The sequence below is a fragment of the Rhinatrema bivittatum genome, chromosome 12 (genome assembly GCF_901001135.1).
Source record: "Rhinatrema bivittatum chromosome 12, aRhiBiv1.1, whole genome shotgun sequence".
NCBI lineage: Eukaryota > Metazoa > Chordata > Amphibia > Gymnophiona > Rhinatrematidae > Rhinatrema > Rhinatrema bivittatum.
In genome coordinates this window covers 2,569,792-2,587,251 of record NC_042626.1, presented here as the reverse complement: position 1 = coordinate 2,587,251, position 17,460 = coordinate 2,569,792, and the positions used below count along the sequence as shown (strand labels likewise).

Genomic DNA, 17,460 nt, shown 5'->3' with positions numbered 1-17,460 from the left:
TTAGATTGATGAAACATCTCAAATGTATTCTGGATAAGAATGATTTTCGAATAGTGGTCCAGGCATTTGTGCTAACTCTTGTTGACTACTGTAACTCTCTGCTTATTAGGTTGCCAATATCCTCCCTTCAAAATGTGGAAGCTTACCTTATATTGGGAGGCCAGTGCTGGGAGTATATTTCCCCTTGCTTACATGAACTACTCTGGCTCCCAGAGAAATATTGAATTTAAGGTCTTGAAAATGGATGGCAACTATTGGTTGAAGGAGGATAACCTATGGGACAGTGCTATATCAGGGTACAAATTATATCGCAATGATAGGGAGGATCAACTTGGTGGGGGGGTGGCACTTTATGTCCGGGAGGGTATAGAGTCCAACAGGATAAAGATCATACAAGAGACTAAATGCTCAGTAGAATCTATATGGGTAGAAATCCCATGTGTGTTGGGTAAGAGTATAGTGATAGGAGTATACTACCATCCACCTGGACAAAATGGTCAGACAGATGATGAAATGCTAAGAGAAATCAGGGAAGCAAACCAATTTGGCAGTGCAATAATAATGGGAGATTTCAATTACCCCAATATTGACTGGGTAAATGTAACATCAGGTCTTGCTAGAGACATAAAGTTCCTGGATGTAATAAATGATTGCTTCATAGAGCAATTGGTTCAGGAACCAACAAGAGAGGGAGCTATTTTAGATTTAATTCTTATGATACACGTTTTCTATCATTTTCGAGATCAACACCTTCCGGTGAGGTCTCAGCTATGAGTTGTCCAGTGGCCCTATCCCCTCTTGTTTTCTGCCGGCCATATTTCTTCCCAAGCATCCCAGTGTATTTCTGGCTCTCGCCAATGCCTTGTCACTCTGTTTTGTAAGCTTGAAGTCAGCAGACATGATCAGCCAAGATCTTACACATCAGTACCACCCCCTGCCCCCATGATCTGCTCTCTTGGATTCCTCTCTCTCCAATGCATGTTTCACATTTGTAATCATGAGACAATGCATGGATTTAAATAGAATACTTGTAACGTTTTGTTTATTTATATTCTGTCCTGAAAGCAGCCGACTTAGTTATATCAATTATCTATTAATGTTTGGGTACTTGTCATGTGGATATTGGGCTTGATGGAGCCTTGGTCTGACCCAATATGGCAAGTCTTATGTCATTTTACCCAAAGTCTTATGACAAAACAAGTCAGCATGATTAAGCAGTAAGAATCCAGGGGGGATGTTGTGAGAAAGGTCAGTGAACATCAGCTGGTAAAATGCATGCGGCTTCTTTCATTGATTTCTTAATATCGCTTTCCTGTCATTCATGGGCGTAAAGAGGAAGGCAAGATGAGCAGCAATAAAGAGGCAAGAGAGAGGAGCCGCAGCCAGACTGCAGCGCTATGGGGAGGACACAGGTGTGCACAGGTAGGAGAGCTTTCAGTGACATTGCTGGGATTGCAGCCCTTCTGCTCAGCTGCAGGGCTGCAACTCCCCCTTCCGCTCTGACTTCCAGGCGTTAAATCCCCCTCCTGCCAGGGCCCTGCCCAGGGACCAGAGCTCGGGATGGAAGGAATGCTGAGAGGCTTAGATAATTCATGGGACAGCCAACGTTTACACTTTGATTTATGTTTTATTCCTGAGCAGATATTACTGTTTGCGGCTGCCTCACCGGCAGTTGTTTTTTTGTATTGCAGTGGCATTTGCTTGAGTTCTCCTTGCCAACAGGGCAACATTAATGAATACATTTTTTTCAGAATATAGAAAAAGAGCTGAAAGTGTTAAAAAATAGAGAAAGAGAAGGATTTTCCCAAGTCCCTTCTACATTTCTTTCAGTCCTCCGGCAGCTGTAACCAGGGGTTCACATCACTGCTCTTATCAGCAGAAACCTTTGCTGCCTGATCTAAGCCCCAGGCGGGATGCAGCGAGCCCTCTGGGCAATATCATCACCTTTTTCAGTTCTCTGGGCCTCCACTTACACTTTCTAATTCTTTTGAAAGCATCCACTCCCTGCTGTTGCTGTGTTTTCCTTACAGCAACCCCTTGCCTGCCCTTGATCAGGAGAGAATGAGAAATGATTGCTTTTATTTGCTTTGTATTGTTCTAGGCGTGGCCATCCTGCTCTTCCTTCAGTCCAGTGAGTATCTGTTCTCATTTAATGCTCCTTGCAAGGGCTGTTGGGAGGAGCCGTACAGACAATGTCAAGATATTGCAGGATTTGGATGAGTTGCTTTCTGAACCGCTGTGCACTTATAAACAAACCTGTATATAACTGACAGATCTCTGTGGCCAACGTTTCCAGAATGCAAATGTTCTCAGAGGGGGAACAGAAAACTCCAAGGACACGGTGGTAGAATAATCCGCAGTTTGTGGTTCACACCACATGATCAGCAGGATCCCCTCTACAACCAATGTCTATATTTAGTTATTTATTTCTATACCGGTGTATGGACCAAACCTTCACATCGGTTTACAATCTTATCTTAAAATACATTCAATCAACCAAAGTAAATATACATGCATCATTAACTTAAAATGTACTTAGCTAATTACAAATAAAAATATCTATCCTAAAATTTACTAAAACTTGATTCCCGCTTCACGATTTGTGCATTGCGTGATCATGCCTTCTTGTTTGCTAAGCTGTTACTTTCATTGAAAGCCTGTTTGAGCAGCCAGGTTTTAAGCAATTTTTTAAACTTAGCTGCCTTGCTTCTAGCCTTATTTCAACAGGTAGAGTATTCCAAATCTTAGGGGCCGCGAGAGATAGTGCCCTTTCTCTCACAGCTGGCTGATGATAGTGATGGAATTGCCAGTAGCCCTTTATTTGATGATCTTAAATTGCACTGCGGTGTGTGTAGTGTTATAGATGGATTTAACCATTCCACCTGTTCCTCGTGTATTACTTTATGAAAAATTATTCATGTTTTATATTGTATTCTTTGTTCAATTGGTAACCAGTGCAGTTCAATGAGGTTGGGTGTTATATGGTCGTATTTGCGTGTTCCGGTCAGTATCCTTGCAGCCGAGTTCTGCAGAATCTGTAGGGGTCTTATAGTGGAGTATGGTAATCCGAGCAGTAGGGTGTTATAATAATCAATACTCTTGAAAATCAGTGCTTGCAATACTGTTCTAAATTCTACAGGCCAATTTCAATCTTACCCAGCATTGCAAAATTAATTGAAAAAGTTGTGCTGAAACAACTTAATGAACACCTAGAACAAAATGATTTACTGTACTCTACGCAGTACGGATTTAGAAAGAATTACAGTACAGAAGCACTGTTATTATTACTTCAAGACACGGTTCTGAGAGGTTTTGACTCAGGGCAAAGATATCAACTATTAATGTTGAACCTTTCAGCGGCATTCGATACGGTCAACCATAACATTATGTTTCATAGATGAACAGAAATAGGGATAGGTGCTAGGTGGTGAGATGCTAGAACGGTTCAGATCTTTCCTGAGTGATAGAACATATCAAGTATAGATGAATAATTCCTTCTCGAATATTATTAACCTTGAAACAGGTGCACCACAGGGCTCTGCTTTATCTGCAACAATGTTGAATATCTATATGACACCTCTGTGTCATCTCCTGTCAGGCTTAGGACTATCATACTATTTATATGCAGATGACATCCAGATACTAATACCAGTAATAGATACCCTGTAAAAAACTTTTAAAATCACTGAAATGTATCTGAATATAATAAAGCAATTACTGTTGCAGATGAAACTAAGTTTAAACAGAGAAAAAACAGAGATAATGGTACTTGAAAGGAAAACATCAATGAGTAACGATAAAGGTTGTTTTAAATATGAAAACAATCAAATTGCACTAGAGACCAAAATTAGGGACCTTGGAGTAATCATAGACCCTGAACTGAATCTTAAAAAACATATAGAAACAAAAACTAAAGAAGGATTCTATAAATTATTACTGCTAAGAAGATCAAACCATTTCTATAGCATATATTAGAGAGCTGGTCGCATAGCACCAAAATTCAGTACATTTAAGGACTTAAATTAAAATGGTGTTGGAGTGGAGCGAGACTCTCATGTTCTCCCCATATATCTGCCTTGTAACTTCCTTTCTGTCGTTCCAGTTTCTGCTATAAAACTCATTTGTTACTTCTGCAACTGGGCCCAATATAGACCTGAAGCAGGGCGTTTCCTGCCGGAGCACATTGACCCTTCCTTGTGCACTCATCTCATCTATGCTTTCGCCAACATGAACAACCACCAGATCACTACCATGGAGTGGAACGAGGAAACCTTCTATCAGAGGTTCAATGCGCTGAAAAGGAAGTAAGCAAAGCAGTCCTGCTCGGTGCAGAGGGTCTTCATCTATCCCTGAAGCCCCAGAGCATTACCAAAACAATACAAAAAGTATTTTTGTATTTAGAGGCCCTTCATAATTTAAGCTGCGCCTAATTCCAGCCCTGATTGCTTCTGTGCTCTGAAGTTACTGGGTTATGTATAAGAATGCACATGGAGAGGATTTAGATGCTTCATTCTGCTTGGAGAGCACAACAAAGGCTGAAAGACTCCTTGCTTCTTCAGACAGCAATGGTTCTAGAAACACTGAAATGTGAGAGCAAAAAAAGAGCCTCCAGCCTTCAGCCTCACAATCCTTACCTCTCCCCCAGAGATCCCCTGTGCTTAGCCCAGGCTTTCTTGAATTCTGATACTTGCTCTCTGAAAACAAATATTTCCTTAAATTACTCCTGAGTCTACTCCCTTTCACCCTCATCTCATGACCCCTCGTTCTAGATCCTCCCCATTGAAAGAGGCTCAGCTCCTGTGCATGGAAGGTCTCTATCATTTCTCCCCTATCTCTCCTTTCCTCTAGGGAGTACATCTTATGATCTTTAAGTCCTTTCCCATATGCTTTTAGAATTAAGACCACTGACCATTTTAGTGGCCTCCCTCTGGACCGGCTCCATCTTGTTTCTCTCCTTCTGAAGGTGGGGTCTCCAGAATTGTACTCAGTATTCCCAGTGAGGTCTCACCAGGGACCTGTACAGGGGCAGTGTCCCCTCCCTTTTCTGCTGACCCTTCCTCTCCCTGTGCAGCCACGCATCTTTCTGGCTTTTACCCTCGCTTTATCCATCTGTTTAGCCACCTTGGTGCAAATGATGATAGGTTTTGCTTTGCTGAGCTGCAGAGCTGTCCTACGACTCAGGCTTGGAAGGTGACTCAGTAGAGGGTCTGTAACTACTTTCCTGTGTTTCTCTCCCCCAGAAATCCTACCCTGAAGACTCTCCTAGCCATAGGTGGCTGGACCTTTGGCACTCAGAAGTAAGATGTGAACTTCCCTTCCCTTCAGGCTTCATTCATTTATTAACCATTTTCTCTCATTTTGTGTGGCGGTGAAAACATTTTATACTTATTTCTAGATGATAGGTGGTTTTCTTTTTATGATGATGTAATTGCTTTTGTATTCCACCTTGAAGTGTGGGATGCACATTCATTTCTGAAGTAAGGATGTTTCTTTCTCACTTTGGATTTATTTTTCTTCATCCCTGGCATTGGACGATGCTCTGGGCATCTATCAGTCTGGAAATGTTGCACTTAATCTTTAAGATTCTGACCCAGTAGTGCCAGTTCTCTGGGTCCTTTCCTTTGATGATTTCCAGCTGCACCAATGTGCTATAAAAATATGAAATTACCAATTACTTCTCTTCTGAATTTTATGAAAATGCCTTTTCCTGGTTAGGTTTACGGAAATGGTTTCCTCTGCTGCCAATCGCCAGATATTCCTGAGTTCTGTGGTGCCGTTCCTGCGGAAACATGGGTTTGATGGCCTAGACGTGGACTGGGAGTACCCAGGATCCCGAGGAAGCCCTCCTCAGGATAAAGTGCTTCTCACAGTCCTGCTGCAGGTATTGTAAGCCTGAGAACCGATTGCGAGTCATCATCCACGCTAGGACCTCCAGCTGAGTGCAGGCCATTCTGCTTTTACTCTCTGCAGATTCAATTTCTTTTACAGGCTCACAGCTGCACATTAGCAGTGCCAGTACCCAGGCAGTGACAGAGTCCGCTTTTATTTGTCATCTTGTCTCACCAAGAGTTAGGTGTTTGTAGAGCAAATCAGTGCGCAGTTAGCTGCAGGAAATAAGGGGAGATTTATGTAGGTTGATGCTCAGAAACGTATGGAGAAAACATAGGTTCCCTCTTGTTGAACTTAATTATTTGTATCCCTAGGAGCTGATGGAAACCTTCCAGCAGGAGGCTGAGCAGACAGGTCAGGAGAGGCTCCTCCTCAGCGCTGCAGTGGCTGCAGGGAAAGAAGTCACTGACGCAGGCTATGAGATAGCCAAAATCTCACAGTAATGCAATTTTACACAACTCAGACAAACTGCTCCTACGTCCCTCGGGTTCATGCATTGAAGTCATCCCCTCTCCTTCAGCTCTGGGCAGCTGGGGATGTGCATTTGTCACATCCATTTCAGTGGACATGCGCGTACTCTGCCAACTTTCTAGTACACGTGGGAAACAGAAAGCATGTGTGTGTTTTTAATTATAAGATACCTGCATACTCTCTGGTCTCCCACGTGTACTAGAAAGCTGGCAAGGTATGTGTGTAGCTGCTGAAACAGATGTGACGAATGCACACCCCATCACTTTATTTCCATCTGTGACTATTCATTTTAAAACCCGTTTCTGCAGATAAAAGAGTGCTTCACCCATGGACATAAGCTTTTAGAAACTGCCCACCTGGTCTGCTCTCACTTCACCCGCAGTGTGAAGAGCCATTCTTTCGGGCATGCTCTGCAGTTATACACCAGACACCACAGCAGGTGTAATTGTGTGCAGGTGGGGGTTAGGGGTTAGGTGTCGTTCTTTGCAGGTAAGGCTGAGGTTAGGGTTAGATTAACAGGTATAGTGGTGTGCAGGTGGGGTTATAGGTGGGGTTAGGTGTCGTTCTTTGCAGGTAAGGCTGAGGTTAGGGTTAGATTAACAGGTATAGTTGTGTGCAGGTGGGGTTATAGGTGGGGTTAGGTGTCGTTCTTTGCAGGTAAGGCTGAGGTTAGGGTTAGATTAACAGGTATAGTGGTGTGCAGGTGAGGTTATAGGTGGGGGTCAGGGGTTAGGTGTCATTCTTTGCAGGTAAGGCTGAGGTTAGGGTTAGATTAACAGGTATAGTGGTGTGCAGGTGGGGTTATAGGTGGAGGTTAGGGGTTAGGTGTCGTTCTTTGCAGGTAAGGCTGAGGTTAGGGTTAGATTAACAGGTATAGTGGTGTGCAGGTGGGGTTATAGGTGGGGGTCAGGGGTTAGGTGTCATTCTTTGCAGGTAAGGCTGAGGTTAGGGTTAGATTAACAGGTATAGTGGTGTGCAGGTGGGGTTGATGGATAATTATTATTGGAAGTATGCATATATCTTCCCTGCTAAAAAGAAACTCCCATTAATACGGGCAGATAATGCATCCCCTTCTCTTTCCGTGGGGTTTATTGTAGGTGAAGATGTAACAGCGGTGGACTCACGCTCTCTCTTCCTTTCTTCCGCAGGATCTTGGACTTCATCAGTGTCATGAGCTATGATTTGCATGGGTCTTGGGAGTCTGTCACAGGACATGTCAGTCCTCTGTACAAAGGAGTGAAGGACACTGGAGCAGCTCTGTATCTCAATGTGGTGAGCGCCCAGCCTGTTAAACGCGGTGCACTGTGAGCGTGGAGTATTCCCAGGGTTAGAAATAACACCCGGTCTCTGCTCAAACAGGACTATGCTATGAGGTACTGGAGAGCCAACGGGGCCCCTGCTGAGAAGCTGATCATGGGAATCCCAGCTTACGGCAGAGCCTTCACCCTTGCCTCCTCAGACACTCGTGTTGGAGCGCCTGCTTCTGGACCTGCATTTCCTGGGCCCTTCACCCGAGAGTCAGGATTCTGGGCTTCCTACGAAGTAAACACTTTCTCGTTTTTTTCATGTCCTAAAACATTTTAAATATTTGGAATGCAAGGCCAGCTCAGTGACAGAATGAGTTAGAGCTGGAGCTTACATGTCCTAACCTTTCATTCGCTGAGCTACTAATAAGGAAGAGCTTTGTAACTTTCAGTAGCTACTGTCCAGGGGTCTGATCCCAAGGAGTCTGCACCGGGCAGTGACTTGTGGAGAGAGCGACTGTGTTTCTGGGGATCATCACTCTCACAGTGAAGGGGAGCTGAGAGGCATGCCTGGCACCCGGCCCTCATACATATTCTTCATTACTACAGATCTGTACTTTCCTGAGAGAAGCAACCACCACATGGATTGAGGAACAGAAAGTGCCTTATTCTGTGAAAGGGAACCAGTGGGTGGGATATGAGAACATCGAAAGCATTAAAGTCAAGGTAAATGCACAAAAACATCTTCAGAAAGCTTTGGAGTAACGTGGCTTGTGCTCTCATGAGCTGAGAGCACAAGCCCCAGAAAGAAGAAGAGAAGGGCACAGAAAGGCAGAAAGAGAATCATATTCAAGGGCTGGTTGCCTCTCTGCCATCACTTGATGATTCGTAAAGAAGAGAGCGTAGATGTTCAGTATCACACAAATACCTTTCACAGGCTTCTGTAAGCTCATGTCATATCAAACATAAGCATACATAAAGGGCGGAGTTAAAGGCACACACATTTAGGTTAATGACAGCAGAAGAATGTGTGGCAATCAATTAAACTGGACAATAGCACTATAAATGAAGCATAAATAATTTAATAAGTGCACACACCAATAGTGCACAAAATTTAAATACTAAACATAAATACGTAGTTATACAAAGTAAATACAAAGTTATACAAAGGCTGTTTTCTTTTAGTCGGTCCCTTATTTAATTTGGGGCTTCGTATAATTACGTATTTACATTTAGTATTTAAATTTTGTGCACTATTGGTGTGTGCACTTATTAAATTATTTATGCTTCATTTATAGTGCTATTGTCCAGTTTAATTGATTGCCACACATTCTTCTGCTGTGATATAAAACATAAGAACATAAGTTCCTTGTATGTACCCAGATCAGTCCAGACTCCTGGGTTTTGCCTCCCTGCCAGCAGATGGAGACAGAGAGAGTCTCACTGACACTTTACATAACCCAGTGTGTCACCTGCAATCCCTCAGTATTTCTCTGTCTCCAGCAGTTCCCTGTATGTACCCAGATCACTCCAGACTCCTGGGCTTTGCCTCCCTGCCAGCAGATGGAGACAGAGAGAGTCTCACTGACACTGTACATAACCCAGTGAGTCACCTGTAGCTCCTCAGTATTTCTCTGTCTTCAGCAGTTCCCTGTATGTAGGCAGATCAGTCCAGACTCCTGGGTTTTACCTCCCTGCCAGCAGATGGAGACAGAGAGAGTCTCACTGACACTGTACGTAACCATGCAGTCCCTCAGTATTTCTCTGTCTCCAACAGATGGAGACAGAGAGTCTCACTGACACTGTACATAACCCTGCAGTCCCTCAGTATTTCTCTGTCAGTCCCTCAGTATTTCTCCAGCAGATGGAGACAGAGAGTCTCACTGACACTGTACATAACCCTGCAGTCCCTCAGTATTTCTCTGTCTCCAGCAGATGGTGGATGGTGCAAAACCTGAAGTTCTGCAGTCAGGAGACTATTCTGGATTTATGAGCTTTCCTCCCCGGGGGTTTTTGGGTCCTAGTGGGTCCTTCCCAGTTTGGTTGAAGTGGACGAGTTGGGGGGTTGGCGATCCTTTTGTACGCTCGCTCCTTTCTTCCATGGGCTGTAAATCTGGTCATCCATATCCCTCCCCTTCACGAGGCTGCTCAGGGCGGCTGTTTTCTTTTAGTCGGTCCCTTATTTAATTTGGCTGATTTTCTTTTTTTCTGCTGGCAGCTCTGTGTTCCACTCTAGGGAGTAGGTATTGTAAGTCTGGCGTTTTTCTGATCTGCCATGCGGCCTGCGCTCCTGGAACCTGAACCTCTGCACCAAGGGAAAGGATTGGTTTCTATGTAACTTTATTTGTTCTCAGAGCAAAAAAAAAAAGAAAAAAGAGAGAGAGAGAGAACAAGGAATTAGACAGAGGAAGCTGTGCAGGAGTGTGGTTACGGGGGGAGCTACCTCAGCAGCTCGGGGAGCTCAGCGATGGGGTTTTTCAGCAGCTTCTCTGCCTGCGGAGGAGGACAGGTGTCGGCTCTGTGGCGCTGAGGGACTGTTCCCCTGCTTTCTGTTGAGGGGCTGGTGGTGTCGCAGGTGTGGGGAGGAACAGTGTGTGCGTGCAGCAAAAGCATTCAGGGGTCTGCGTCAGGCATGGCTGCACCAGTAGAGCAAGTCTCATGGGTGACAGGGCCTAGCACTGAGGCTTTCCCTGTCAGCGGGGAAATGGGGGCCATTTTTGATTCCCTAGCAGCGTTGGCAGGAGAGGCAGGGGAGTCCCCTCCTCTACTATTGCTGGCAGTTCCCTGTCCCTCAGGGGTGCAGAGAGGAAGAGTAGAGATCTTCTGCCGGTTTTAATTTGCTTATGCGCAAAGCGTGTTTAGCGAGATCACGGCCCTTGGCCCCAGTCTCCATGGATTCTCGGCCAGACAAGAGGCCTGAGCTGTTGAGAAGCTCTTCAGGCTGATGATTTTCAGTGCCAGATGTTAAACAGGTCCAGGCCTAAACTCGCTGAAGGTGCAGGCAGGCTTTACTTAGCCATGGGGTAGGCTACTGCAGCGGTTCTTTTCTTGCGTGATTAGGTGTGTGCGCGCATTCTCACCGTGTGGCGGTTGCATGTGCTGGAACCTGAGTGTAAGGCCACGGCCTAGATTTGAGCGTGTACATCTGCGACCTAGACTTGAGCACATATTTGCGCAGGTCCGCAGATCCGGAGGGGGATCCAGATGCGGAGCAGAATCAAGACTCGGATGAGAGCAAAGATGAGCCGGACCTCGCTGAAGGAGCTGGACCGGATGGGGATGACCCCTGGGTGGTACGCTTGTTTAAAAAAGAAGAGATCTAATAGATCAGATTTAATGTTTCAAGGTGACCTCACCAATTTTCTTGAGAGTTCTAGTGCTCAAGTTATTGAATGGGGTACCTTATTGGTTAATTTCTCTTCTATCAATGATATTAATCAAATAATGAAGAAATATTTCAACAAGTATCCGGTTAATTACTTGGAAAAACCAGTTAAAATATTTCCAGACCTGGCAATATCTACACAATTAAGGCGGAAAGCCCTTTTGGCTTTTCGTCAAGAAGTAATTTCCATGGGTTTTTCATTTACATTGCGGTTTCCTTGTAAGTGTCTGATTAAAAAACAAGAGGACATTTTCTTCATACCCGAACAGTTAAAGGATTTTTTAGATCAAAGAAAACTTCCATCTTCATCCCCAATGCCTAGTTAGTAAGAATAGAAAGAAAGCAGGTACTATGTGGAAAGCCCTTATTGTAAAATATTATGAGTAATTCTCCCAATGTATGCAACTCGCTCTCAGTTGTGCTTGATATGGTTAAATGGTATTGGCATTAATGTTTTCTTTTTGAAAGTCTTGGAAAAGATTTATTTTATTTTAAGTTAGATACCAAACCATGTTTTTTTCTGAATGCAAACTAATTGAATATGTTTGTATATTTGAAAATGAGAAATAAAGAATTAAAAAAAAAAAGAAGAGATCTGGCCTCTCATCCCCCACGTATTGGAGGAGTTGGGGGTGAAGTTGACTCAGGAGGAGTCTGACAATGAGGGCATTAACCTGGTCCTTGATGGTCTGCGGGGTCTGCCTAGTGCCTTTCCCATCCGAAGAAGATTCAGAAGCTCATGAGTCAGGAGCGGAGCTCCCCAGGAGCAGGCTTGAAGGTTGGAAGAGTGATGGCAACGTTGTGTTCTTTGCTGGAAGAGCATTTGGATCGCCTTAAAACACCTGAGGTCAATGCGGTGGTATCAGCAGTGACCAAGAAGGCCATGATTCCGGTGGCAGGAGCAGCTCTTCTTAAGGATATCCAGGATCACAAGCTGGAAGTTCAGTTGAAACGCATGTTTGAGGTTTCCGCTTTGAGTCTCTGGGCAGCAGCGTGTGCTAGTATGATGCAGATCGCTTGTTTATGCAGGATCCAGAAGCCGCAAGAGCAGGCATCTCCAGGAGTGCTGTACCCTATGCAGGCTGCTCATCTGGAGGCAGGGAAGGCTTATATGGCGGATGCGTTATATGATCTGGTCCGCACTACCTCTAGGGTTATGGTCTCAGTGGTGGCGATGCGGTGGGTTTTATGGCTGCGCAATTGGTCTATGGACATGTGGTCCAAGACTCAGTTGTGTAATCTTCCCTTCAAGGGAAGATTACACAACTGTAATCTCTATATGAAAGATCTGGACCAGCTTATGAAGTCCCTGATGGAAACCAAGGGCAATCGGCTACCGGAAGATAAGAAAGGCATGAAGAAGAATTTTCCTGCTCGTCCTCACTTTCGGGAGATTTCAGTCTGGTTCTAAGGGCCTCAGGGCCTAAGCATTCGTCAAATTGACAATGTTCCTTTTGGGGGGCTGGCCAGTCCTCCAGAGGGGGATCCAGTCAAGAGACCGGAGGAAGTAAGCCATCCCAATGAAGCCAGGGGCACCCACTCCTCGTTGGTCGCAGTAGGGGGCAGGTTGTCCCGTTTTTACGAGGAGTGGGTCAAGATGCTGCCAATGAAGAGTGGGTGACTCGCCAGAATGATGGCTACTGCCTGGAGTCAATACCCTTATTAAATAAACATACACAGGCGTGACTCCAACATCGCTCTAAGCTTCAACAGCAAGAGGAAATGTGGAAAAAAGGATTCACACTCACAAAGAGGGGAGTAGCTGGCTTGTTACGGCGGTTACTACCCCAAATCAAATAAGCCTGATACTTCACTTTCAATGCATATACAGCATAGTTCTCTGATTCAACGGCAGGGGAGAAGAAAAAGAGGGTTCGCACTCACAAAGCGGGGAGTAGCTGGCTTGTTACGGCGGTTACTACCCCAAACCAAATGGGCCTGATACTTCACTTTCGATGCACATCCAGCATGGCTCTCTGCTTCAACGGCATGGGAGAAGACTTATACGTCACGCATATCCAGCATAGCTCCCTGCTTCAATGGCAGGGGAGAAGAAAAACAACCAATAAGGGCTAATAACATAGTCTGGGTAAAACAAATAAGCATGGGTGCAGCTTGCTTATTGCGGCGGCTACTACCCCAAACTAATCAAGCTAGATATTTCACTTGGATGCAGCTCCATCACTGCTCTCTACATTAAAGGTGGGGATGGAAGGGAAATAGAACCAAGAGCTAAGAGAAACAGATAAGTATGAGAGAAAATATGTGTGAAGCTTGCTGGCAGACTAGATGGGCCATTTGGTCTTCTTCTGCCGTCATTTCTATGTTTCTATGTTTCTATGTAAGATTATCTCAGACTGGTGGGTTCTGGGAGTAATAAGGGATGGTTACGCCGTAGAATTTTCTCAACCGCTCACTGACGCCTTCCTGGAGTCACATTGTTCTTCTTGAAGCAAGCGCAACGCGGTAGAGGGGACTCTGCGCAGGTTGATAAGCCTGGAAGCTATCCTTCCGGTTCGTACAGGATACACGCTATCACACGCTATCACATGAATATCTAGCACGAGCTTCTCTAACCTCACGTCGTACAGGATACACGCTATCACATGAATATCTAGCACGTGCTTCTCTAACCTCACGTTATACAGGATACACGCTATCACATGAATATCTAGCACGTGCTTCTCTAACCTCAATTCGTACAGGATACATGCTATCACACGCTATCACATGAATATCTAGCACGAGCTTCTCTAACCTCACGTCGTACAGGATACACGCTATCACATGAATATCTAGCACGTGCTTCTCTAACCTCACGTCATACAGGATACACGCTATCACATTAATATTTAGCATGTGCTTCTCTAACCTCACGTCGTACAGGATACATGCTATCACACGCTATCACATGAATATCTAGCACGTGCTTCTCTAACCTCACGTTATACAGGATACACGCTATCACATGAATATCTAGCACGTGCTTCTCTAACCTCAATTCGTACAGGATACATGCTATCACACGCTATCACATGAATATCTAGCACGAGCTTCTCTAACCTCACGTCGTACAGGATACACGCTATCACATGAATATCTAGCACATGCTTCTCTAACCTCACGTCATACAGGATACACGCTATCACATTAATATTTAGCATGTGCTTCTCTAACCTCACGTTGTACAGGATACATGCTATCACACGCTATCACATGAATATCTAGCACGTGCTTCTCTAACCTCACGTCATACAGCATACACGCTATCACATGAATATCTAGCACGTGCTTCTCTAACCTCACGTCGTACAGGATACACACTATCACATGAATATCTAGCACGTGCTTCTCTAACCTCACGTCATACAGGATACACGCTATCACATGAATATCTAGCACGTGCTTCTCTAACCTCACGTCATACAGCATACACGGCAACACATGAATATCTAGCACGTGCTTCTTTAATCTCAGGTTGTACAGGATACACGCTATCACATGAATATCTAGCACGTGCTTCTCTAACCTCACGTCATACAGCATACACGCCAACACATGAATATCTAGCACGTGCTTCTTTAATCTCAGGTTGTACAGGATACACGCCAACACATGAATATCTAGCAGGTGCTTCTTTAATCTCAGGTTGTACAGGATGTATCTTGCACTTTTCTCACCCGCTCACTTCGTACTGGATGCATGCTCACCATTCTTGTCTGTTTCTTAGGTTCAGTATCTGAAGGAGAGTGGCTTCGGAGGGGCCATGGTTTGGGCCATTGATCTGGATGATTTCACAGGCTCTGTTTGCAATCAAGGAAGTTATCCTCTTATACGGGCAGTGAAAACACAGCTGGATCTTGGTAAAGAAACTGTAGCAGAGATAACAGTTCAAACACAGAAAGTTGAACATAAATGCTCCATAGAATGGTTGCAATGTACCAGCATTTTAATATGACTGATTAGCACACAGTGGTGAATTTCCAAAGGCCTAACTATGGAGTCAGGGGGCCAGATCCTGCAGCGTGGACAATTCCCCAGCTTAACGGTTAAATTTAGCAACCTAAATTCACCATCTAAATTTAGCCGCTCAGAATGAGCAACACGGGAGGTGATCTCAGGGAAGGATCACGACTTAGCCAGATAGAAATGAGAAGACCAACCACGACTGCACATACGGCAGACCTAAATCATGCCAAAGTTTGCCTGGCAAGATGGAGGCATTTTGAGCCAGAAACTGTTGCAATTAAAACTGTGCTGAAGATTGCCAGATAATCGTAGGTGCTGCTGGCCCATTTGAAAACTTATTCATGGGAGAGGATGAACAAGTGAGGAGAGGGTTGCAGAGGCAGGTTCCACTATCAGTGGTCAGTCTCGGCTTTTCTAGGGGGACTCTGGTAGCCTAGCTTTAAACAAACATTTTGCAAACGTTTCATCCATTCCTGCTTTGCTTCATGACTATTCTGAATATTTTTCTTTTAGGTGCAATAACACCTGATACAAATGATGCCACCACATCTGTTCCCATCATAACCAGCTACACCAAAAATACTCCCAATCCTTCAACAAAAGATTTTGCCTAAACAAAGCTGATGGCATTTCTGCTGATCCAGAAGATCCCTCCAAATTCTCCATATGTTCCAGTGCGATAACATTTAGCTTTTCATGTTCAAAAGAGCTAGAATTCAGTGATGTGCGCAAATGATGTAACTGGCTGTCAGCTCACCAGGGCAGGTGCCAGCAGACTCTCAGTACAAGCTGTATGCTTTCACTCCTTATACACTCAACTCTTCATCTTCTGTGCTACTACCAAGAGTACAGATAGGGAGTATCTTTAACACATCAATTAATTCATGATATTTCTCTCTTCCATGATGGTAGAGGTTGTGAAGATGGCTTTTATCCAGAATTCACATGTCCAGGGAAACCTGTCCTCCCCCTCCTATCCCCATGCACACAGATTATTTATTGATTCCATTGGAAACAAAGGCACAGTGAGAGTTCCTGGAAAGTTGGTCACTAGGCCAGTGATTAATGGTTCTTGTATTCTGATGAGTTTGTACCAAGCACTGCACGATAAGAAAGCTTTGCCTTCAATCTACTTTTTCTTAAAAAATAAAGCAGCAAGTCAGTTTATCTTAGTGTTCGGAATTTTTAAATTGCTTATGTGATATCCTCCAGTTGCCTTCGCAAAAGTGACATAGGAAGTTTTCACATGGACCAAATTTGCTGTAGCTTTCTACAATTTTGAGAGTTCATCAAATATAGAAAACAATGATGGAATAGCAGGAGGTGCGGCAGGGCAGGAGTGAGGTGCATAGGCAGAGCTGTGTGTGAGGGACTCAGTACTGGAATAGCAGAGGATGCTGCAGGGCAGGAGTGAGGTGCATGGGCAGAGCTGTGTGTGAGGGTCTCAGTACTGGAATAGCAGGGGATGCTGCAGGGCAGGAGTAAGGAGCATTGGCAGAGCTGTGTGTGAGGGTCTCAGTACTGGAATAGCAGGGGGTGCTGCAGGGTAGGAGTGAGGTGCATTGGCAGAGCTGTGTGTGAGGGTCTCAGTACTGGAATAGCAGGGGCTGCTGCAGGGCAGGAGTGAGGAGCATTGGCAGAGCTGTGTGTGAGGGTCTCAGTACTGGAATAGCAGGGGGAGCTGCAGGGCAGGAGTGAGGTGCATGTGCAGAGCTGTGTGTGAGGGTCTCAGTACTGGAATAGCAGGGGCTGCTGCAGGGCAGGAGTGAGGAGCATTGGCAGAGCTGTGTGTGAGGGTCTCAGTACTGGAATAGCAGGGGGAGCTGCAGGGCAGGAGTGAGGTGCATTGGCAGAGCTGTGTGTGAGGGTCTCAGTACTGGAATAGCAGGAGGTGCTGCAGGGCAGGAGTGAGGTGCATGGGCAGAGCTGTGTGTGAGGGTCTCAGTACTGGAATAGCAGGGGGTGCTGCAGGGCAGGAGTGAGGTGCATGGGCAGAGCTGTGTGTGAGGGTCTCAGTACTGGAATAGCAGGGGGTGCTGCAGGGCAGGAGTGAGGTGCCCTGGCAGAGCTGTGTGTGAGGGTCTCAGTACTGGAATAGCAGGGGGTGTTGAGGGGCAGGAGTGAGGTGCATTGGCAGAGCTGTGTGTGAGGGTCTCAGTACTGGAATAGCAGGGGCTGCTGCAGGGCAGGAGTGAGGAGCATTGGCAGAGCTGTGTGTGAGGGTCTCAGTACTGGAATAGCAGAGGATGCTGCAGGGCAGGAGTGAGGTGCATGGGCAGAGCTGTGTGTGAGGGTCTCAGTACTGGAATAGCAGGGGGTGCTGCAGGGCAGGAGTGAGGTGCATTGGCAGAGCTGTGTGTGAGGGTCTCAGTACTGGAATAGCAGGGGGTATGGCAGGGCAGGAGTGGCTGAGTTGTGTGTGTGCCATGAGAGTGGTTCATCACTACTATAGGCACTAACTTTCACTAAATTCACGACAGTATTCACCATCATTAAAACAAA

General features: G+C 45.3%; 1 protein-coding gene across 1 annotated transcript; it reads left to right on the top strand.

Annotated features, from left to right (window-relative positions):
* The first annotated feature begins 1,304 nt into the window (after nt 1–1,304).
* Nucleotides 1,305–16,130, top strand: LOC115074469 (chitotriosidase-1-like). The gene is made up of 11 exons (XM_029573938.1): nt 1,305–1,422; nt 2,102–2,131; nt 4,103–4,304; nt 5,241–5,297; nt 5,716–5,881; nt 6,204–6,328; nt 7,509–7,632; nt 7,720–7,902; nt 8,214–8,330; nt 14,720–14,852; nt 15,472–16,130. The coding sequence occupies exons 1-11, from the start codon at nt 1,398–1,400 to the stop codon at nt 15,570–15,572; spliced, it is 1,263 nt and encodes a 420-aa protein (XP_029429798.1). The 5' UTR covers nt 1,305–1,397; the 3' UTR covers nt 15,573–16,130.
* Nucleotides 16,131–17,460: the final 1,330 nt, after the last annotated feature.

What these genes read in the sequence shown, in the direction of transcription:
- LOC115074469 (XM_029573938.1), top strand. Translation starts at nt 1,398, where the DNA reads ATGGGGAGGACACAGGTGTGCACAG. An exon ending in CCTGCTCTTCCTTCAGTCCA is followed by an intron (nt 2,132 to 4,102) that starts GTGAGTATCTGT and finishes CTGTCGTTCCAG; the next exon opens with TTTCTGCTATAAAACTCATT. An exon ending in TGGACCTTTGGCACTCAGAA is followed by an intron (nt 5,298 to 5,715) that starts GTAAGATGTGAA and finishes TTTCCTGGTTAG; the next exon opens with GTTTACGGAAATGGTTTCCT.